The 23706-nt window shown below is 35.0% G+C and overlaps 1 protein-coding gene across 1 annotated transcript in view; it reads left to right on the top strand.

The window, feature by feature from the left end:
• The window catches only part of LOC107600088 (glypican-1-like), a 64786-nt gene extending 42147 nt beyond the window's left edge, over nucleotides 1-22639 (top strand). Inside the window, exons 2-8 of the mRNA XM_016291878.1 lie at nucleotides 8944-9335; nucleotides 18782-18947; nucleotides 19469-19599; nucleotides 20193-20309; nucleotides 20979-21109; nucleotides 21291-21466; nucleotides 22408-22639. Of these exons, the coding sequence (XP_016147364.1) occupies nucleotides 8944-9335; nucleotides 18782-18947; nucleotides 19469-19599; nucleotides 20193-20309; nucleotides 20979-21109; nucleotides 21291-21466; nucleotides 22408-22616 (1322 nt within the window). The 3' untranslated portion in view covers nucleotides 22617-22639. The remainder of the gene's footprint in view (nucleotides 1-8943; nucleotides 9336-18781; nucleotides 18948-19468; nucleotides 19600-20192; nucleotides 20310-20978; nucleotides 21110-21290; nucleotides 21467-22407) is intronic.
• Nucleotides 22640-23706: the final 1067 nt, after the last annotated feature.

The raw sequence follows: 23706 nt of genomic DNA, 5'->3' as shown, positions 1-23706 counted from the left end.
TGTGTGTGTGTGTGTGTGTGTGTGTGTAGTAGCAGTGTGGATTTCTCACTCACACTCAAGCCTGTGAGTGTGAATGTTATTCACATCCTTTACCTGAGTGATTGTGTTTGGAGAAGCAGAGATCGAGCCCTGCAAGTAAATGTTTTGACAGCGTCACACTTTCACGTGTCTTACAATAATGTATATAATGTCTGTATATATATATTATGTAGATATTTTTTCTCTCTTTCTCTGGCTTTATCATCTTATCTTTCTCTCTCACTCTGTGTAGGCGTTTTAATCCGTGTTTTTGCTTTTTGTGTAGATTGGTGTGTGTGGGTGTGATTTGTTTTGACTAGTTCTGTCTGTTAGGAACAAACAACTTCTCAATGACATCAAATCATGCTTTACACAATTAAATGCAATAAATGTGTGTGTTTTGCTGTTTTGGATGTGTGAATCTTTAAAAATATATATATTTTTGCATGAAAAAAATTAAAATAATATTAATAAAAAAATTATGATAATACAATAAAAGGCATTGCAATAATGCTACAGTATTGTGGTGTACATAATACTTACTAAATATGGGTGTTTCAATACATATGTGTTTTCTTTAATAATAATAATTATTATTATTATTTTTTCAATTATTTATTATTTACCATTAAATAACAAACATAGCAACACATTATTATTATTATTGTTGTTGTTGTTGTTGTTATTATTAAAGTAGTGCAAAATTAAATTGGGAAAATATTAAAGAAATTACTTAAATTTAATTCAAGGAATATTATTATTGATATTGTTATTGGCTTTAATGTTAATAATAATAATTATACTTATTATTATTATTATTGTTATTGAAAAATAATACAGCATTTTTTTTAAATCAAAAAACTAATTATTATTATTATTATTATTAACAATAAAGCAAATACTAATATCAATAATACTATTCCTTGAATTCATTTTAAAATAATGTTAATATTATTAATAATAATAATAATCATGAGCATTATCATAATAATCATAATAATAAATGAAAAGATGAAATAGAAATTATTTTTCAAAATTGATTCAAGGAATATTATTGTTGATATTATCATTGGCTTTAATAATAATAATTATTAGTAGTAATAATAAATAACTATTTATTAATAAAACATAATTATTATTTTCTGATAAATAATACAAACTCTCTATTGTATACTGGGTTTTTGTACAGATGGTGACTTTGCTACTTAAAGTTGAAAAAAAGTAAATGTGTCTGTCGTTCTGGAGTTCATAATTGCCAATTTAGGGTTTTAAAGCATGTCTGTGCCAGCTCACCTCCAGGAGTCTTGAGTGTGTGTCTGTGTGTGCAAACACACTCTCTCACACACACATAATGTGGTGTGTTTGTGGTGAGAATGCTTGCACTGTGATTATTTCCCAAGTGCTGTGGCACAGGGAGGAGATCTGGTGAGTGTGTGTTTCCCAGCATGAATTATGCTTGGCACAGTAAGCAGCTATGGTGGATTATACCCAGGGTGTGTGTGTTTCTGTATTTGTGTGTGTGTGGTTGTGTATGTGTGCAGCTATTTATGTAAGATTTGAAAGACTAAAGGCATTAACAGTGCAATATGTGACAAGATTTTGTGCAAACATAATAAAACAGGCTCTCTGAATCATGTGTGCTGTCATAGACATGGACATTTGTTTCCAGTTCTCATGCCTTACTGTCTGGAAAAGAGATCAATTTACAGCAAATTGGGGCTAAGACTCTCAAATCATAAATCTCAGATGCTGTTGTCATTTCTCATCCCTCCGTCCATCAATCCAGCATTCTGTCTCTCTGTTGTTCTTTCTATTCTTCTATCTGTCTATCCGGTGAACGTGATTTCACCAATTACAACATGTTCCAGGATCAACATCCTTCTTGATCCTGGAACAACATATCCACCCATCCATCGTTCTGTTTCTATGTTGTCTGTCTATCTATCTATCTATCTATCTATCTATCTATCTATCTATCTATCTGTCTATCTATCTATCTATCTATCTATCTATCTATCTATCTATCTATCTAATTCAAGTTGCAGACCAGAAGATTTACGTGTCTGTGTTAAAGACAACAGATTTAATCAAACCGCAGCATAGAAGATAATAATCTGTTTTATCAGATCATATTGTTCAATTTATGAAGTTCACAAGTGCTTTTGTCTGAATTACTGCAGATTAATTGGTAATATATTTTTAGCTGAATACATTTATTATAGTCCTGATTTTGAGGTTGAATAGCAGCTGAGCAATTCAAGTGTTGATATATTGAAAGAATATTTTCAATTACACCGAGTTATCCAGGAAAACAATTTCCTGTTGGAGGTCACCTCCTATGATGTCATCTGCAACAAGGACAGCTGCTCTGTCGCGTGTCCTTATTGGCCGTTTCATGTTGACATGCAAATCACGTAGAGGAAGACCTGCGCTGACACAGACCTATGATCCCAGAGACATTTCTCTCTGTCTCTCTCCCCATCACACACGCTAGCAGAGTTTTATGAGGAACAGTGACCACAATTTTTATGTCATGATTCTGTTTTCTCTCTTGTTTCCACTCGGTCATTTTTCAGAGTGCTGTGTACATTTTTTGTGTGTGTGTGTACCAACATGAATAGTCTTTCTGTTGATTGAAGACATAAAATGCTAAAATAAGTATTTTTTTATGTACACCAACCCTCTACTACCCTTATTGCTTTACTTAATCTCTCTCTCTATATAAATACACTACAATTCAATTTTATTTGATTAAAAAATACAGTAAAAATAGCATTTTTTTACAATTAAAAATGAATGTTTTCTCTTATAACTGTATTGTACTGTAAAATGCAATTCATTCCAATGATGCAATGCTGAATTTTCAGTGTCAATTGATCATTCAGAAATCATTCTAATATACTGATTTTCTGCTCAAGAAACATTTCTTATTTTTATCAATGTTAAAAACAGTTGTTTAATATTTTTGTGGAAAGTGTAATACTTTTTTTCTGGATTTTTAAAAAGGATTTACAATTATTTTCTTAATTCAAATATAAGATAACATTTTTCTTAAAAAATGTATTGATTATTTTCTTAAGACTTAGATCAATGTAATACATCCTTGCCGAATAAAATTGTAAAAAAGAAAATAAAAAAAAAATTTACTGACCAAAACTTTTGAGTCTCATAGTGAACTTTTTAGTGTATTGTATCATAGGCCACTTTGACATGTAGACACACCTGTGTGTGCACCTGTGGAGACTCGAGTTGTGCAGTTGACATGCATGCAGGCAGTAATTAAAGCAAAAGGAGCCCCTACCAAGTATTGAGTACATGTACAGTAAATGAACATACTTTCCAGAAGTTTTTTATTGGTTTTACAAGGTATTCTAATTTGTTGAGATAGTGAATTGGTGGGTTTTTTGTTAAATGTGAGCCAAAATCATCACAATTAAAAGAACCAAAGACTTAAACTACTTCAGTCTGTGTGCATTGAATTTATTTAATACACGAGTTTCACAATTTGAGTTGAATTACTGAAATAAATTAACTTTTCCATGACATTCTAATTTATTGAGATGCACCTGTATATATTTTTCACCTGTACAAATCATGGCAAATTTACAAAAAAATCTAATAGAAATGTGTAGAAAATATGCTTGAGAGTTTATGACAACTAGATCAACCATTTTGCATTTAATGACTTGGATGATGAACTAATGGCTCTTGTTTCCACTCGGTCATTTTTCAGAGTGCTGTGTACGTTTTTTGTGTGTGTGTGTACCAACATGAATAGTCTTTCTGTTGATTGAAGACATAAAATGCTAAAATAAGTTTTTTTTTATGTACACCAACCCTCTACTACCCTTTTTGCTTTACTTAATCTCTCTCTCTCTCTCTCTCTCTCTCTCTCTATATATATATATTAAACAACAATAATACTGTATTTAAGAGGAAACTGTATAAACATATTAATAAGCATATATATATTTTATGAAAATGATAAAAGGTCTGTGTGAGCATTACATTTGGTGATAAGCGATAGACAATATCATTATCTCAGTATAAACATAACAGAAGTCAATGGAAAGTCCCCATGAAGATAAAAACTAATTTGTGTATGGGTTTGTTATATTTGTGAAGGTCAAATTTCATGAAAATGTCTTCACAAATTCAAATTGACATTTGAAGTTGTTCTCTCTGTTTAAAAAGCTCATAAACTGTCCAAATGCTTTAAACTAAATAATGTCTATGAGTGTAATGTCTACATGGGACCAAACCAAACCGTTTCAGTTCCCTTTGACATCCACTGCAATTTTGTCAATACAATGGAAGTCAATAGGAACTGAAACTGTTTAGTTACCAGCTTTTTGTATTCATATGTCTTTCAAATATCTTTGTGTGTGTGTGTGTGTGTGTGCCACAGAACAAAGAAACTCATACAGGTTTGGAACAACATGAGGCTGAGTAAATAATAACAGAATTTTCATTTTTGTGTGACCTATTCGTTTAAGGCCCATTTACACCAAGGATCATACTTAAAGGGATAGTTCACCCAAAAATGAAAATTCTGTCATTAATTACTCACCCTCATGTTGTTCCAAACCTGTAAGACCTTCGTTCATCTTTGGAACACAAATTAAGATAAGCTCTCTGACCCTCCCATAGACGGAAAGAATCCTTACACGATCAAGGCTCAGAAACGTAGCAAGGAGATCATTAAAATAATCCATGTGACGTCAGTGGTTCAACCGTAATGTTATAAAGCTACGAGAATACTTTTTGTGCGCAAATAAAACAAAAATAACGACTTTATTCAACAATTTGTCTCCTCTGTGTCACCCTGGTGCCATTATGGAGAATATCACATATGTAAACAACGTATGAGAACCACACAACAACTATAACGATAATGACACAGAGAAACAATATCAGTAGAATCAATTTCAGAACAATTTTTCTAAAAGCTGAACAATAAGATCATTGACAGCCAAGCAAAATCCACCCAACTTTAAAGAGCTTGAGCATTTAAAGCAGCAGGCGACAAAACTGGAGCACCCACTTATAATAAGCAGAATGTTATCGTCCATTGGTTTGGAAGTCAATATAGTTGTGGTTATTGTTAATGTTCCTGGTGTGAACTGGCCTTTAATTGTCATCGGCTAGCAAAATATCATAAAAGTTGTTTAGGAAAATATGACGTCTTTGAAAGGTCCTCACACTAATACAGCTTCAAAGGTCTGTGTGTGCATGCATTCATTTAAAATATTGAATAAAATGAGGGAGGGCTTGTGCTTCTTTAATTCAGTCATTCAGCACTTTGTCAGAATGCACAAATACAATTACATGTAATCACATTCAAATCCCTCTCTTCTTTCATCCCTTCCTCTCTCTCTCTCTCTCTCTCTCGCTCCTCTCATTCCGTCACTCTGTAGTCCCCAGCTGCTTGTCTCTCCATCATGGACTCGGCCGCAAATTAACAGCCCGGCGTGTTCTGTTACGATGCCGCTGATATCATTACGCCCGCGCGCCTGTCAGAGAGATAGATGGAGGAGAGGGGGAACGAGAGAGAGAGAGTGCAAAGAAGGGTGTAGTGAGTGGGTGGAGGGTCAGAGGAGTGTGACAGGAATATAAAGAACTGGGTATCTATCGTGGCCTTTCTTTTTTCTTTTTTGATATGCACTTTATTCAAAGTCTGGATGTTTCCTCACCTCATACACTGACCCCCAAAAATAATCAGACACTTAAAGGTTTAGTTTACCCTAAAATAGAAATTCTATCATCATTTATGCACGTTCATGTTGTTCCAAACCTGTATGACTTTTCTTTTTTGGAGGAACTCTAATGAAGAAACCAACAATCTGCATAATATCTTGTATAAGTGAAGTTCACTCAAATTCTTGAATCGATTTTGCTTGACAATCCTCATAAGGCTGCGGTTCTCTCGGTTGGTTGTGCATCTTTTTCTTCCACACTTTTTCCTTCCATTCAACTTTCTGTTAACATGCTTGGATACAGCACTCTGTGAATAGCCAGCTTCTTTGGCAATGAATGTTTGTGGCTTACCCTCCTTGTGAAGGGGGTCAATGATTGTCTTCTGGACAACTGTCAGATCAGCAGTCTTCCCCATGATGGTGTAGCCTAGTGAACCAAACTGAGAGACCATTTTGAAGGCTCAGGAAACCTTTTCAGGTGTTTTGAGTTGATTAGCTGATTGGCATGTCACCATATTCTAATTTGTTGAGATAGTGAATTGGTGGGATTTTGTTAAATGTGAGCCAAAATCATCACAATTAAAATAACCAAAGACTTCAACTACTTCAGTCTGTGTGCATTGAATTTATTTAATACACGAGTTTCACAATTTGAGTTGAATTACTGAAATAAATGAACTTTTCCACGACATTCTAATTTATTGAGATGCACCTGTATATATATTGTTTTTACAATATTTTATACTGTACAATACAATATTAACAATATCTTGTACAATACAATATTTATACTGTTTTCAATTTTAATATATTTTAAAATGTAATGTTTTCCTGTAATGTATTACAATTTTGAAAGCCGTTTTTGCTGTTTTGTTTTGTTTTGTTGAAATCATGATACTTCATTCCAGGATTCCAGAATATACAATTAAAAAGAACAGCATTTATTTTATATATATATCTTTTATAAAAACATTATAAATGTCTTTACTGTCACTTTTGATACATTTTATGCAGCGGTTCTCAAACATTTTTGATCACGCCTCCCTTTAAACCTTTAAAAAAAATCTGGCACCCATTAAAATAATAAGCCATTAAAATAATCAATATTGATATGAGTCATGTGCTTGTACATTTTAATTTTAATTTAACTGAATACATATTAATGTGGGAGGAACAATGAAACATTGAACTTTAGCTGTGTTTACAGTTAATTTTTTTTCTTTCAAAAATTAGTTTGAGAAACTATTGTTATGCCTTTTATAATGCAGAAAGAACAAATACACAAGGGCTGTAAGATTTGTGCCCTGCAGGCTGTCGTGTTGCGAATCAGGCATTTGCAGACCTGCGTTTGGACAGATTCACCTGCATCAGTGGTAACACACTTGGAGGCTTTTATTAAAATGAAAAGTGAGAAAAGTGTCCATCGAAGCGTGAAGAGAGAAAATGGATGTGGGGTTCTCACAGTGCAGGGAGACGTGAATGTGATGAGATTTAGACTAGAGTCCACTTACAATCATTTCATCAAAAAAGTGCAGCTGCAAAAACCAAGTGATCTGTTTAATATAGATGTTTTGAAATGCTTTATCTAGCCTGTGTGCATTATGTTTTATGATTCATTTGTTTGGCCATTTCAAAAGCATGATTAATGTGAACATAATCAGATGTAGGTCTTATTTAGGGCACACTGCTCTGTGTTTCATCATGAATGTATTAGTACAGATATAATCCCATTGGTGCAATGTCTCTGGGTTTGGAGAAGTGGTGTAGGTTTTAGAAAGATTAATTTTGACCTGGTTTGGGTTCACTGTTATGATTTGTTGTGCTTCTGGTGTGTGCGTGTTATAAATGTACAGACCCATGGCTGAATTTATACACTCTTATATACACTATCTTTCTGACACTCTCTCGTGGGTAATGTGGGATTGATTGATGTGTGACTGGGTTATTGTGAGCTGATGATATAACTGTATTACATAACACAATTCATACTGATCAACTTTCTCACTGAAATCCCACTGCATTTGTGTGTGTGTGAAAACTCATTCATATTTCTCTCATTGCTTTTCATTGTGTTAGTGCACAAACTACACGACTGATTATTGTCTAGGATGCAATTTTATCTATAGATTTGTTTCAGTTTGTCTTGTGATTTTATGTGGGGATAAATAGCTTGAAAAAATTTATTTTGGTTCATTTCCCTTCTATTTCATAGATATAGTGCCTCGTCCAAATCAGAATTATTATAACAATTAATAAAGAATTACTACTTTGAGTTGTTTGGTAAGGAAGCTTGTTTTTGCCATGGGATAAAAAATAAAATAAATAATTTGTCTCACAATTCAGACTTTATTATTGGAATTCTGAGAAAAAAAAAGAATTGCAATACAAACTCCCAGTTGAGAGAAAAAAAGTCAAAATTGTGAGATACATTAAAAAGTCACAATTACGACAATTTTTTAGTCACAATTAGTCACTTTTTTTTTTAAGTGAGCTAAAAAGTTTAAATTATGAAATTATTATTTTTTTTTACTGTGGCAGAATCAGGACTCCATAGTTTGTCTTTTAATTTTTAAAAATGTTGCATAATATGAAGCTGTTTTTGCACTGATGTCAGACTTGTGACTTTTGAGTAATCTTATATTTTGGGTGCATTCATCAAGTTCACAATAAAAAAAGGAAATAATCAAATGAGATGATGTGCCTGACATCTGCAAAATATTTCATTCAAAAATAGACAATACTGAATGCTTATGTAATTTATTTATCCATCATTTATTTTATTTATCCATTATTTATAAGTACATGTGTGTTATTTGTTGTACTAAATGTAAATTTATCTATTAATTATTATTGTCAGTCAAAGGTTCTTTAAAGAACCATCTCTTTCTTACCTTTTTATAATCTGAAGAACCTTATTTCGCCACAAAGAACCTTTTGTGAAACAGAAGTGTTCTTCAGATGTTAAAGGTTCTTTATGAAACCATTTAGACAAAAAGGTTCTTCTATGGCATTGTGAAGCACCTTTATTTTTAAGAGTGTACTGTGGTTATATATTATTATATAGTACACTTCTTTTATTTTAAGTTTTATATATAAAATATTGGTCATATTGTGCTGTCTACTTGCCTTGTTGATTCAGAATAATGGTTTTTAAAATTAGGAGTGTTACCCTTGAGCTTTCCAAACTGGAATAACTGCTCTAATGATGTTCTTGTCTGTGTGTTACCAGATTTTTTCTTGGAGCTGTTGAACCGTTCTGAAGCATCGCTCCAAACCTCTTTCCAGACCGGGTTTGGACCTCTCTTCTCCCAAATCTCAAAGGTGTTTCAGGATCTGTACTCAGACCTTCGGCGCTACTACCGAGGGTCCAACGTCAATCTCGAGGAGGCACTGAATGAATTCTGGGCCCGTCTGCTGGAAAGACTCTTTAAAACTTTAAACCCTCAGTACATTATTGGAGAGGAGTATCTGGAGTGCGTAGCCAAGCAGTCAGAAACGCTGAAGCCGTTTGGAGACACGCCAAGAGAGCTCAAGACCAAAATCACACGCACGGTTATTGCGGCCAGAACGTTTGTGCAGGGTCTGGTGATCAGCGGCGAAGCGGTCAGGAAGGTTTCACAGGTATTCATATTCTCACGTTCTCATAACGTTTCCATGATATTTTGTTATGATCCCGATGCACATGAAAAGCTTCAAGCTTTTTTTGGGCTTCACAACCTCTGGTCACTCTTTCTACTTTTACAGCACACTACTTGTACAGCATACAAGTTTGAAATGGTATGAGATTGCATAAAGAGTCATAAAATTTGCGTTTTGCTCTGAACTATTCCTTTAAACATCAAATATGTTGTGATTTGCTGTGATTTCTTCACTTTACGCAGCATTTCATGGAAGACAGAAAAATGTCTTGACACTGAAAAAGTTGTTTTTTGCGCCTGGTTATACATTTCTGAATAATTTCCTTCTCGGTATTCATTGCATTCATAATACATACCTGTGGCAATGCACAAACCTTATACCTCCTACTAGAACCAAGAACACAAACAGACACACAAACACAGGTGCATGTTGAAGCGTTGCGGTAAACAGCGTAGGATCAATGCATCAGGAAAACAAGACACAATGAATATCCCTGAGGCTCTGGCAATCAATGTACATACACACCCACACACAAACACACACTGCAACAAAAGTATTGTGTCTATCCAATTAATGCTGACATTAGACGGAGATGCTCTCAGTGTAAATCACAGCTGCTGCCTTTATAGGTTTATCCTTACTAACCACACATTTAGTTTCTTGTAAAGACAATTCATAGTTGTTTGAAATCCTTGGAGACAAGATCCTGTTTCCTTACCCAGTAAAAGTATATTTTCTGACAGCGAAAACTTAAAAATGAAATGAAACCTAAAACAAACCACAGACATAGCACCACGGCCCTGTTATATTGTGAGGAGACAGTAATAGTAGTGATGATCAAACCAATCTGACCTTATTCAGTGAGAATTGGAGGTTACTAATCAATTTTGAGGAGCTACTTTGAAACGACAAGCTACTTGCAATTTAAAAAAATAGTTCAACAATAGTTGTCGATTAATTAAACGTAGCTAACTATCTCAGATCTTTTCAAATATGTAATTAAGTATCAGATTAGTGTATGGCACACTCACACACACACACACACACACACACACACACACACACACACACACAATTCTAATTTTGATCTCAATTCAGATGTCCATTAAACAGCATTTAAATAGATTTATTAATACAATTTATTAATAAAACTACAAAAAATAGTTTTCAAAATAAATATAAAATGTGCAGAATAATATATTTTTTTATCAAAAGTTGTTGTTGTCTAAATGCTCGATGTAATAATAAAAAGTAATAAAAACAACAACAATAATTTAAGGGAATACATTATTATTTTTAGTAGTAGTAGTATAACATCAAACATTCATTCATGAACATTTGTAGCCCATGTGTTGTCAGACTGATGATGTTTTCTTAATTTTCTAGTGTTTTTTTAATTTTTATAATTGAATCATGATCTGAATAAGGTGATTCATTAAAATGAATCAGAATTCTCAGTGCTTATGTGAGAGAATACATATTTAGTGTTTGAAACAACAGCGATATATCAGATTCTTACAGTAAAAAAGTAGCATCTTGCTAAATAAGAGTGAGCAAAAATTGCATTCTGGAAAGGTCTTCTCATTCTGTCCCATGCAACTTCTATTAGAAAGAAATACTTCACCCAAAAATGAACGTTATTCTGATCTGTCATTATTAAATCACTATTGTTTTGTTCCAAACCTGAGGTAAGCCTTCCAAACCATGCTGAACCAAGCTGCACGTTTCCATTCAAGGAAAACTGAGAGTGATCCACACAGTTCCACAAAGGCATAAATACATATTACATTATCACTGATAAAGAATAGATCTTTGATTTGTTTTTGTTGTTGTTGTTGTTGTCCACTTTGGTTTGGTTGTTTACTTCTCATTCTTTTCCTCCACTTTTCTTCTCCCCTTCTCAGTTCTCTTCTCTCCTGAAATCTAAATGAGTAGTGAAGGGAACCTAACTCTGTGTCTGACCTCTTCAAAGTAAGTCAAGGTTGACAACACAGAGAAACTGCCAGCACTGCATATTGAAAAGGGCAATGTATGCGTGTGTGTGTATGAACTGAGGTGGGGGAAATGATTGATTTGCCAGTTCCGGTCTGTTTTGTCTGACCAAGAGATGTCTTTTAACCCCATCATGTAAGAGGGAAAGAATAATTCCAAAACCTGCCCACCATTCGAAGACAGCAGCACATATACGTTAAGTCAAGTCACCTTTATTTATATAGTGCTTTATGTCAAAGCAGCTTAACAGTGTTAAACAGGAAAATAATGTTTCAATGATGCAAGTTAATAAGTTGTTCCTTCATTCTGATTTGATTAAATCAGTACAATTAGTATTTGTGCAATGTGGCCACGTTTTGGAATGAGGCTGACATTGTTTCATTCTTTTATAACAGAAAGTTCATCTCTAGTAGTGCTGTTTTGCTCCTATATATTCCTCCACTTGCTTTCTGTTAAATAATCAGTCCTTCATTCTATTCTGTTATGAGCTCATGCATAATTTAATCATGCATTATGTTCACCAATTCCTTTAATGGATTGCTCCGATTTTAATGCAAGTTAAGCTCTACATCGGTTACCACAGAAATTAATTTATACTTGTCGCTCTGTGTTTTTTAAGCAATAATCGTGGTTTTAGTAACACCGTTTCAATGAAAGTAAACCAGGCCAACCTTCCAGAGGCTTTAAAAGCAGAAATATGAAGCACATTAATTATTCAGTAAAACCTTTATTAATTGAGCTAAGAAATAGCTTTTATTATTTATTGTAATTTTTTTGTAATTTATGTGCTTTTGTAATTTATATTAGTTTTTGTTTATTTATATTAGGTTTAATTTATTTTTATTTTGGTTTTAATTTAAGTTTAAGTTACAGTTTTTCTTTTTATTTAGTTCCAGTTAGTTGATCATTTTGGTGCTTCTCCTTAAAATGTATATTTTTGTCAATGCAACATTTCAAATGTTTGTTTAGTTAAAATTTTACATATAATATTTATTCACTTCTTGAATATTGACACTTCATGTCAAATAAAACAGGCTACGGACACTGATGTTATTTTCTGGCAAACTCAATGTTATACCACCGAATGCTTAACTTGTAACTTGCTTGAGGTCATTCAGGAGATGAAACAGGAAGAAAGAGTTTTAGAGGAAAGAAAGCAGAAGAACAAGTATTAGGGGAATATTAGCCTGAAATAAAAGAAGGAAATGAAAGAATAAAAGAGAAAAAGCACTTCCCTTCTTTCCTCTCAAGTTGTTCCTGCGTTTTCTTCATTTTTATTAAGGACGACGTGTGCTCCCTGTGACTTCAGAAGTAGGCCAGTCGCAGCACATATTTCTCCACGCACTGGGAGGAGCGCAGCCATATTTCTTTCTAATTACAATAGAGAAGATCGTCTGTAAAGAGAGCCCATCTAGACTGCGCCGTGACCCGACCACATACACGCATCCCTTATCAGACATGCCATTTAAGGACAGAAGAACAAGCAGAGCCTTATAAATCAGATGACAGATGGGAAGACATTGGCAAGAACTTTAAGCATATGTTAATGAAGGAATAAATCAAACAAAAGTGGAAAGTCTTAAAAAAAATTACAATGGTATTAACATAAAAATCCCTTGTAAATGTGTTTTTGATGGTAATACCATGGTATTCTTTGAAGTTCATTACAGTACAATACTGTGGTGGTATAATGGCAAAGTGATGGTATCAGATGTCAATACTATGGTAATTTGAAATATACTACAGTACTAAAATGAATGTATTACATGGTATTAGAAGAGTTCTTTATAGTTGTATTTCCAAGAAAACCTTGTCCCTCCCATGGTACTTGTTTAAAAAAAACATGTTAGTACATGGTAGAAGTGGGTTGTGAATGCCATCTCTTGTTGATGTGAAGCACTATAGCATTTGAATATGGTAATCAAACAGCAATAATGAGCAAATATTGTGTCTGATGAAGGGATTATGCAGCTGTAGTTGAATAAATGGTATGAGAATCCTCTGAAACACAGGGCTTTTGTTGGATAAGATGAGCCTTGGCTAAAAAGCTAACAATCTAGAGCAGACGAAAGCAGCGGACCTCACAGGACCAGGCCTTCTGCTTTTGAACACAGATCCATCACAGCTGGGAATGTGGAAACAAGGCATCATGATGCAATTGTTTTGGCTTTTAGGGTCCATTGAATGCAGAACGTAATGAGAGAGTGGTTCAGACGATGTCAGTTGTGATGCATGTGTTAACATTGCTAATTTCAACGCAAAAAAAACCATCTAAAAATCATTATGGTGATAAATTATACCAATAAACAAGATACATTTGATTTGAGGAACTGTTCATAATTACTGATTATAATGACTTATACTGTGTTTTTACGCGTTGCGTTGCGTTGCGTTGCGTATCGTGCCCCGTAAACATAAAATGCATGTCTGCATTTGTGATCGGAGAAACGACAAACAACAAGCGCTACTCTACACTGCTCAAAACTCGCGTTTGAATCATCAGTGGCACATTCTTTAAATATAAAAAATGTACTTACAGGCCGTGAGTCAGAAGTGCCAGACTGTCCTTGCAAAGTTGAAACTGCCCCACTTTATAGAACAGCCTTTGAGCACAGATGCATTGTATGTTACTCTGCAGGTTCAGGAAACAGTCTTCCATAAAATGCGTCATCCAGCATCACACACGGCGGGCTAGAGTGAGGAACGGCCGGTGACCTTGAGAACAGCACGGCCGGCAGATTCGACGAAGGAGCGGCCGGCAGGCTTGCGGCAACCACATGTGACGGCCGTGTACTCTGCAGGTTCAGGAAACAGTCTTCCATAAAATGCGTCATCCAGCATCACACACGGCGGGCTAGAGTGAGGAACGGCCGGTGACCTTGAGAACAGCACGGCCGGCAGATTCGACGAAGGAGCGGCCGGCAGGCTTGCGGCAACCACATGTGACGGCCGTGAGCTGGACTCCGCTTCGTCCACGGTGAAAGCCGATCCGGAGATCCACAGCGTGAAGTTGATGTATTTCCTCAGCGACCAGCACGGATCAGCTCCACGCATGACGAAGTGGATATCGTCCTCTTTTGGAAGGCCAAACAAAGCAGTTTCACAACGAAACACAGAGCATCTCCACAACATGGCGCCGGCGGCAACAACGATACTACAGCGAAAATACATGTTACGCCTTCTTTCTTTGCATGAACATATGGCCGGCATTATGCAAATCTTCCCACATAGTGACGTAGACATGTGGGGGTGTGTTTAAACGAGCCGTTTTAGGAGGGCGTGCCCAAGTCTTAACTTTTATTGAGAATATCTCTTTGGATTTGAGACTTCAGTCTTTGCAACTTTACAGATCTTCTTTATGCACCAAGAGCTTGTAACACTCCAAAGAGAAAGGAAAAATTGAAATAGCATCATATGACCCCTTTAAGACTTATAGTTTCAGAGAATACCATTCACAAGTTTGGGATCAGTACGTAATTTATTTATTTTAGCAAGGGACCAATAAAGTCATTAAAAGTGACAGTACAGAGATCTATAATGTTACAAAAGATTTCTATTTCAAATAAATGCTGTTCTTTCAAACAAATATTAAGCAGAAAAACTGTTCACAATGTTACTGTTCTTACTGTCATTTTTTTATTTATTTATTTTTATGACAGTCTTGTATTTAGTACAGAATCATAAATACTTATTTTGTTAAATTTTTTTATACATTTCCTTATATTTATTTCCTTGTTTAAATTCGGTTCTCACAAAATAAGTAGTATTATTATCTTACACACAATTTTGCTGTTCACCTAAGTTTAGCTTGTTTTCGGGATGTTTTGATATTTTTAGAAAGCAAGAATATTATTTGTTATTTATTTATTTATTTCAATGTAATTATCACTGCAGTCTGAAAAACCTCCAGACTAAGTTACTCTTTTTTATTTCTAATTTGAGATTCTCTAAATCTGTACTTCTGCTGCATGTGGGTTTTACTAATTTCCCCAAAGCAGATTATAATTATGGATTGTTCACACAAAGCGTAATGAGAGCAATAAGCTCTGGCGATATTTTTAACCATAGTCTGAGCTCTCAAGAGAACAAGTTATCTTCTCTGCAATTGTCACCCAGTGTTGTGAAATAGTTCAGCACTCTAACTTCAAATGATTTGATTGTGCATCTACAGAGATATTGCTACGGACTCAAAATTTTGTGAAACAGACAAGGTGGTGAAACCCCATTCACAAACCATTTTACTTTTGTAATGTGGCATATGTCAGCATAGTAGAATGATTTCTGAGTAATGATGCTGAAAATTCAGCTTTGCTCAGTCCAGTCCAGTTATTTATGTCTCAGCATGTGATAAAAATTTCTTTCTCCCTTGATGCAGCTTATTTTCACTTTAAAGTGAAGTATATGTGCAAACTAATATCTAGAGTGACATGAATCTGCTAGCCAAGAAAGAAGAAAGAAAGAGTTCTATATTGCTTTTATAACAGTTCAATAAACAAGAAGATAACGCCCAGTAACTGACACAATATTACCGTTTACATTCCGCCAATAAACTCTCAACAGAATTACAGGAAGAATGAGTCGTCTCGGGAGTGATTCATTCAGTCACGCATGCGCAACATCCTATAGGTTCTGTACTGGAATTAGTCAAGTCAAGTCAAGTCACCTTTATTTATATAGCGCTTTTAACAATACAGATTGTGTCAAAGCAACTGAACAGCCTTAATTAGGAAAATTTCTCCACGGCCTCCAGCTCGACCTGCACCGAATGCAGCTCGAACGTGTCCTCACCTGCACTCAAAGGTAGACACACATCCGCCATTAAAGCAAGTAACAGTGAGTAAAACAATGGTAATGTGTGTGAATAGAGTATTAGTGTAAGCGAGATTAGCGGCAACCACTAATTAGTCAAATAATTCACCTATTTCGAGTCTTCTGGTTTTTCAGAGTCGAGTAACACATAACATTTTAATTATATTTTGCTAAAATGAACGAAATGAACGAAATGACTCGAAAAAAGATTCGTTCATTTTGCTGAATGAGACTCAAAGGTCCGAGTCGGTAAAATTATCCGAACTTCCCATCACTACAGTTCAACCATTTCATCATCAAACCCTGGCTCGACTTGGTAAGGTACAATTGATACCATCTTTTCTATGCATTGACAAGTCTGCAGGGCTGTCATTCTGTCATGGCAATGGGCGTTTCGTTTCCGACATGCGCTGTACGCGGTAGACCAATCGAGAGCCAAGCTCTCTATGCATCTTGACCAATCACAAAGGACTGCGCCATCTGACCAATCACATCAGTGAGGTCTCATGGAAAGGAGGGGTTTAGAGAGACTGATTCTTTGAGTCATTTACGAATAATTTAGAAATTAGGTAAAAATAAATATATTTTTTGAGAAAACTAACGTGTTTTTTTACCTTGTCTGGGTAATGAATCCCAATGAATTTCTGTTTCTGAATGAATCATTGTTTGACCTCATCATTTGAATGAATGATTCAATGATTCACTTATAAAGATAGTCAGTGTTTTGTTTCTGAATGAATCAGTGTGTTTGAACAAATCATTTTAGTGAATGATTTAATTACTCTCTTATAAAGATAGTGGTTTGTTTCTGAATTAATCAGTGTTTGAACAAATCGTTTGAGTGAATGATTCAATGATTCACTTATAAATATAGTCAGTGGTTTGTTTCTGAATGAATCGGTGTGTCTGAACAAATCATTTGAGTGAACAATTTAATTACTCAGTTGTAAAGATAGTCAGTGGTTTGTTTATGAGTGAATCAGTATGTTTGAACAAATCATTTGAGTGAGTGATTCAATGACTCACTTATAAAGATAGTGATTTGTTTATGAATGAATCAGTATTTTGTGAACAAATTGTTTAAGTGAATGATTCATTTACTCGCTTATAAAGTCAGTCTGGTGTTTTGTTCTGCAATAAATCTGTGTTCTTGAGCGAATTGTTTGAATAAATGATTCAGCAACTCACTCATAAAGACAGTCAATGGTTTCTTTCTAAATAAAGCAGTATGTTTGAACAAATCGTTTGAGTTAATGATTCAATTACTAGCTTATAAAGTCTGGTGTTTTGTTCCGCAATGAATCTGTGTCTTTGAATGAATCATTTGAGTGAATGATTCAATGACTTACTCATAAAGAGTTGTTTCTTTTTTGAGGGTTGGAACGAATCGGTTGAGTGATTCAGTGACCTTAAGACAGTCATTTGTCACCTCCTACTGACATAATGATGTAGCCTGCAGACTATTGTTATTGTAATAAGAAATTAACTTAACCTCTAAATGTTATCTGCGCAAACATTTTTTTTAAACAATCATGTCCTACATTGGAAATTAGATCTTTGTTCTTACATTTTTTCTGGAGGCATCAGTTTTACAGCTTTCCCACAGTATCATGAGGAAAAATGTACCAATGTATGCTAATTCATCCTCGTCCAGAAATCAGACTTTTTTAGTTTTCGTCCAGGTTTAATAATGGACTGTGGAGTCTTCTTATATCTAACTGAATGCACATGACAGAACTGCAGCTCAGCATTAACTGCACTGATGTCATCTGGGGTTACTTGTCTGATTCGATTTAAATTTAAAAGTACAATTTACAATGAAATGCAAATTTATTCTCACCGCTCCTTTATGTGCCAAAAGGACCCACCACTAAAAGTCGAGAAAGATTCCTTCACCTTCTGAACGACTCCCACTCGATAACAAAGGAATGCATGTGATTGCAAATGTTTCATCATCTGATTGCATTAAAAGTTTGGATTGAAGAATGTTAAGAACTGGTTACTTCACACAAGTCATTGAAATATACAGTTCTGCTGACATTCATCTTTGTGAAACTGTGTCAAAGTTGCTTGTTGCAGCTGTGACTGAATGTTTCATGCAGCCTAATGCAGTTAGGACAGAAAGAAATCAGATACATTTACAGAAATCAAATGTCATGCTGACTGCATTTTTATTTACACCTAAACAAAAATTGGTTTTGCTTCCAATATCTGTGAAATTTGATTAATTTAAACATACAAGCAAATGTCAATTTTTTATATCCTTTCCTGTTATTGCATTACATTTCTCTAAGGGGCCCTAAATGAATCCCATGTTTTGATATCAGAGCGGTGGAGGCTTCTGATAAAAAGGGAATATTGTGAAAGACATCTCCGACCTCATGGGGGTTATTCGGTGTAGAGAAGGATCATGGGTATTATGCAATAATCGTACCACAATGTACCATCCCACGTCCTTAGACCTCATAAGAAACTGTAGGAGCTGACAAAGACTTATTTGCAGGATATAATTATCACATTTTTATTACGTGTGACACAAAACAATTCACAGGGCATTTTCTTTGGTTACATGAGTCGGCACAAATATGCTTCAGCTGTTCTCTAAATTCTTTGTTTCTGTCTTGCAGGTGTCTCTGAGCACTGAATGTGTGCACGCCGTCATGAAGATGACATACTGTCCTCACTGTAGCGGCGTGGATTTTGCCAAGCCCTGCTCAAACTACTGTAAGAATGTCGTGAAGGGCTGCCTCGCCAATCAAGCAGATCTGGACTCGGAGTGGAGGAACTTGGCAGGTAGACAGGGCCAAAATGGACCCTTTATAGTTGGGTTCCAGAAGTAAAAATGCCATTCTTTTTCTACAATTAGAAATAGATTTTTAGCATTTGATAACATATAAACCTTTAAAAACAGACCTGTTGTGAGCTATGAGGTTGTTAAATATGCATTAGTTGAAGCAACACACTTAATATGTAAATCGACAAATTTAAATGAGTAATTTTGTATTTTATTCAGCAATTCATGGGACTGTAGTTCTTTCCCTCATTAAATCTGTTAAGTATACAGTCTTGTACCTTTGCCTGATTTTCAAATACTTCTTTGCTTCAAATCAAATGTATAATGTTGCGATTCATCTCATATCTGGTTGGTTTGGTTCATGACTTAAAATGCTTTAACCAAGACCTTTAAAAAATCTCCATGGGAAAAATGAATGGAAAAAATGCTAAATTAAACTGCTAGAACTAAACAGTTATTACAGCTTGTCACACATTAGATGAAAGTCAACATGATATAAAGACTTTGTGTTTGTGTGTAGATGCTATGCTGGAGATAGTTGACAAACTGAGCCGGCCTTACAGTGTGGATTCGGTGGTTCTGTCTCTGCCAAAACGCATTGCTGAAGCTATTCTCTACATGCAAGACAACCTCAAAACGTTCAACAATAAGGTCAGTGTTGCACTTTAAACCTGTCTGAAAAGACTTAAAGGGATATTTCACCCAATGTTGTTCCAAAACCACAAGACCTTCGTTCATCTTCGAAACTCAAATTAAGATGTTTTTGATGAAATCCAAGAGTTTTCTAACCCTGCCGATAAGAAATGTATTCAAAAGTGTTGAATAAAGTCGTTATTTTTATTTTCTTTGCACACAAAAAGTTTTCTCGTTGCTTTATAAAATTACGGTTGACCCACTGATGTCACATGTCCTAACTACCTTTCTGGGCCTTAAACGTGTCAGTTACATTGCTGTCTATGTAGGGTCAGAAAGCTCTTGGATTTCTTCAAAAATATCTTAATTTGTTTTCCGAAGACGAAAGCAGTCTTACGGGTTTGGAACGAAATGAGGGTGAGTAATTAATGACAGAATTTTAATTTTTGGGTGAACTATCCCTTTAATATTTAATATATCATTAATTTAAAAGTATATGAAGTGTTCTCAAGAATTAATATCATCTTAAATCCTTTATCAGTAAATTAATCTTAAACTCCTGCTTATGTAATCTTGAGCTAGAATTAACCAGAACCCTTCTTGTTCTTCAGGTGTTTCAGGCATGTGGTTCTCCTACTCAGAGCTCCAAAACTGAGGACCAGATCAAGCGAGGTAGAAACACAGCAGAAGAAGTGAGCGGCACCCCAGGAGCCCAACTGGAGAAAGTGGTGAGTGTGTTTGAATGGTGTACAGTAGTAGTTTTTGCTTTAGGACCCTGCTTTACATCAGGCATCAAGTGGCAACCCAGAACAGTAACAAAAAAAGTTGATTATAAAAAATGCACTTTGAACTCTGGTGTTTATTAACCCAGTAAAGCATGCTGTACATATGAAATAATAGTGTAAAAAAAATAAAAGAATTGTGATTTTTGATGAGTATATTTACAGTGTATATATATATTTGATACAGCAGGCTTTTATGGCTAGTATGATATATAGGAAAAAATGAAGTTCATACTTGAGGAGAAAAAAAAATGCAATTTGGTGCAGTTAATATTTATATGGCTGAAAAGCTTGTAATGAAAATGAATGAGATTGCCTTTTACTTGCTAAAAAGTATAAATTATCAGTCAGACGACAGAAGGCATGTAGCAGATTGTGTACAAAAGTTTTTTCAGCAAAGTTTTGATCAGAAATTTGCAAATCAGTTGGCTTTATAGGGTTAATATTACTGTGAACTGAACAGGCTCAATAATATGCGAAATGATTCATGTCAACATATGCTGAGTAGGAACATTTTATAAATGCATAAACAACAGCTGAAGTGTTATTTATTTTATTATTTGTAATTATAAATATTTTTTCGTTGCTGTCTATGACCCTGTTTGTTTCTCTCAGTTATCCGATGTGTCCAGAATGTTGAGGGATATCATCCAGTACTGGGTCCATTTGCCCAGAAAACTGTGTGTGGATCGCGAGTCTGGACCAAGTGAAGCAGACAGATGTTGGAACGGAATGAGTGTGGATAGGTAAATGCACATAAACAGCTCAATCAACCTCAGTTTTAATAGAAACACAACTCACATTCATGTACAGTGGCTTTTCAAAAGTGGGGGAACACAGATATCACTTATTTTATTTGGGTCTGTCTGTGACGTTGCCTCTCAAACAGATCACATGCATCTTTCTTGTTGTGTTGTGTTCTGTCAGGTATCTGCCAGAAGTGATGGGAGACGGGCTGGCCAGTCAGATCAATAATCCTGAGGTGGAGATTGATATTACCAAACCAGACATGACTGTACGCAAACAGATCATGCAGCTTAAGATAATGATCAACCGACTGAAGTATGCCATCAATGGAAATGATGTGGACTTCCAGGACACCAGTAAGTATACACATACACTATACTGTTAAAAAAAATGTCTTTTTTTAAAAGAAATTATTACATTTATTCAGCAATAAACAGAGCACATTAGAATGATTTCTGAAGGATCATGTGACATTGAAGACTGGAGTAATGATGCTGAAAATTCAGCTTTGCATCACAGGAATAAACTACATTTTAAATAATTAAAATATTTTAAAATATTAGTTCTTTACTGTATTTTTGATCAAATCACATTTAAAATTGGAATAACTTTTAAATAATCTTACTGACCCCAAACTTTTGAATGGCAGTGTATAAGAAAGTTGTTGTGGATTTCATTGTAGAAAATAATAAATCAACAGTTTAATAGTGAATCATCATTGCTGATTTGGCTCGGTGTCAAAAAAATAATAAAATAAAATAAAAATACTACACTGCAAATTAATAGTTAATAATATTTAAACCATTAAAACAATGCCTTTTTATTTATATAATCAAAATAATGTAATAATTAATAATATTAACAGTTACCAGTATTATCTAGCACAAAATAAAATGAAAGATGCGAAGAGGGTAACAGCATTAATGTTGAACAGATAATCTTAAACCAATAAACCCCAAAAATGTTAATTTAACAGAATTGAAAACACAGTTATAAATAACTGCTTATTTTGCTACAAAAAGAAGGGACACTAACTGATTAATGATTGAAATTATTTTGCGAATTGTTCGTCGAACTGAATGAAATGATGAATGAACTAAAATGAGTCAGATTCAAAACTAATTTAAAAACATCTACTGTCAGGCTACAAAAACGGAAGTTAACTTAGACGTGCAGCTACTTTAAGTTAAGTTACTCTTCATCCCTGGAATGTAGCTTTCCAGTCATTGCTGTGAAACGTTCCTGAACTCTGTCTCACTTCAGCTCATGATTCTCCTTGTTGTGTTCCCATCTTTAGGTGATGATATCAGCGGTTCAGGAAGTGGAATGTGTGCCGATGATCAGTGTTCCCGTGATCCACGTTTAACGGCCCCAAACACGGACAAACCCAACGTATATGCCTATCCGTCAGAGAACAAGAAGGTGGTGAACGGAAGAAGCGGCCAGAACCTTCCTAGCGTCAGCCTCTACCTTCTCTCATTGGTCACAGTCTTGCTTAGGCGATAATTGGCAGGCAATTCCACCAGACAAGTTGGGTTGTTTATGGTGCGCACACAATGTTGATGTGAAAACGGTGTTGCGCAACATTGAGCAAATGTTTGCGTAACCTTGTACCAATGAAAGTCTGTCAGTTTTAGGTAAGAATCGTACTCTATGCAAGTATGTAAACGCAAATAATGTAAGCATGCATACTAATATTTTTGCGTCAATGTAGCGATAGCACACCTTAGTACTCAAGGGGGCGACAGATTTACCATCAAATGTTTGCGTTATTGAATTGAATGTTGTTGTTGTTAAGGTAGCTATAGCTATAAACATGTTGACCATTGGACTAACTTGAACTAGCTTGCAAGCTAAATACCATGCATGCCTCCCATACTTGTGCTACATTATGAAACACACCTAATATCCAACATCCCCATGACCTTACACAGGAAAAGTTGTTTGGAGAATAGATGGAAGGTTGAAATAATGTAAGCATGCATACTAATGTGCATTTTTGCGTTAATGTAACGGTATCACAACTTAGCATTCAAGGAGGCGATACAGTTACCATCAAAAGTTTGCATTATTGAATATAATGCTGTTGTTGTTGTTCAGGTAGATGTAGCTATAAATGTGTTGACCTTTGGACTAACTTTAAATTGCTTGCTAAGCTAAATTCACTTCAAACTGTTGATACGCCATGATAGTAGGTAAAATGTTTGCTAAAACTTGCCTAATACCCACAATAGTGTACATTTCATACTTATGTTACATTATAAACACTGAAGCTAATTTCCAGCATTGCCGTGACCCTACAGAGGATTTAATGGTTTGGAGAATGGATGGATTTTGGCTAATTTCATAACGCAATGTAAAATCAAGCATAGCTAGAAGTATTTGTGTTCTCGTACTTGCATAGAGTTTCAAGCCTAGGAGAGAATGACGCATTTTTTTGACCAAACCTGAAAAGAGCTTAATTTTGGGCTATTTTGATGAACTTTGCATCTGTAGAGGTTACAGGAAGTGATGTAACTGATTAAGGTTGCCATTGGCTTTGCAGAGAAAGTGCTGCAGTTTCGGTCACCATAAAGTGGGATACAGATCTGACCGG

This window comes from Sinocyclocheilus grahami, unplaced genomic scaffold, assembly GCF_001515645.1.
Source record: "Sinocyclocheilus grahami isolate Dianchi unplaced genomic scaffold, SAMN03320097.WGS_v1.1 scaffold277.1, whole genome shotgun sequence".
In the NCBI taxonomy this organism is placed as follows: domain Eukaryota; kingdom Metazoa; phylum Chordata; class Actinopteri; order Cypriniformes; family Cyprinidae; genus Sinocyclocheilus; species Sinocyclocheilus grahami.
The sequence above is the reverse complement of the archived record's forward strand: the minus strand, read 5'-3'. Positions and strand labels throughout refer to the sequence as shown.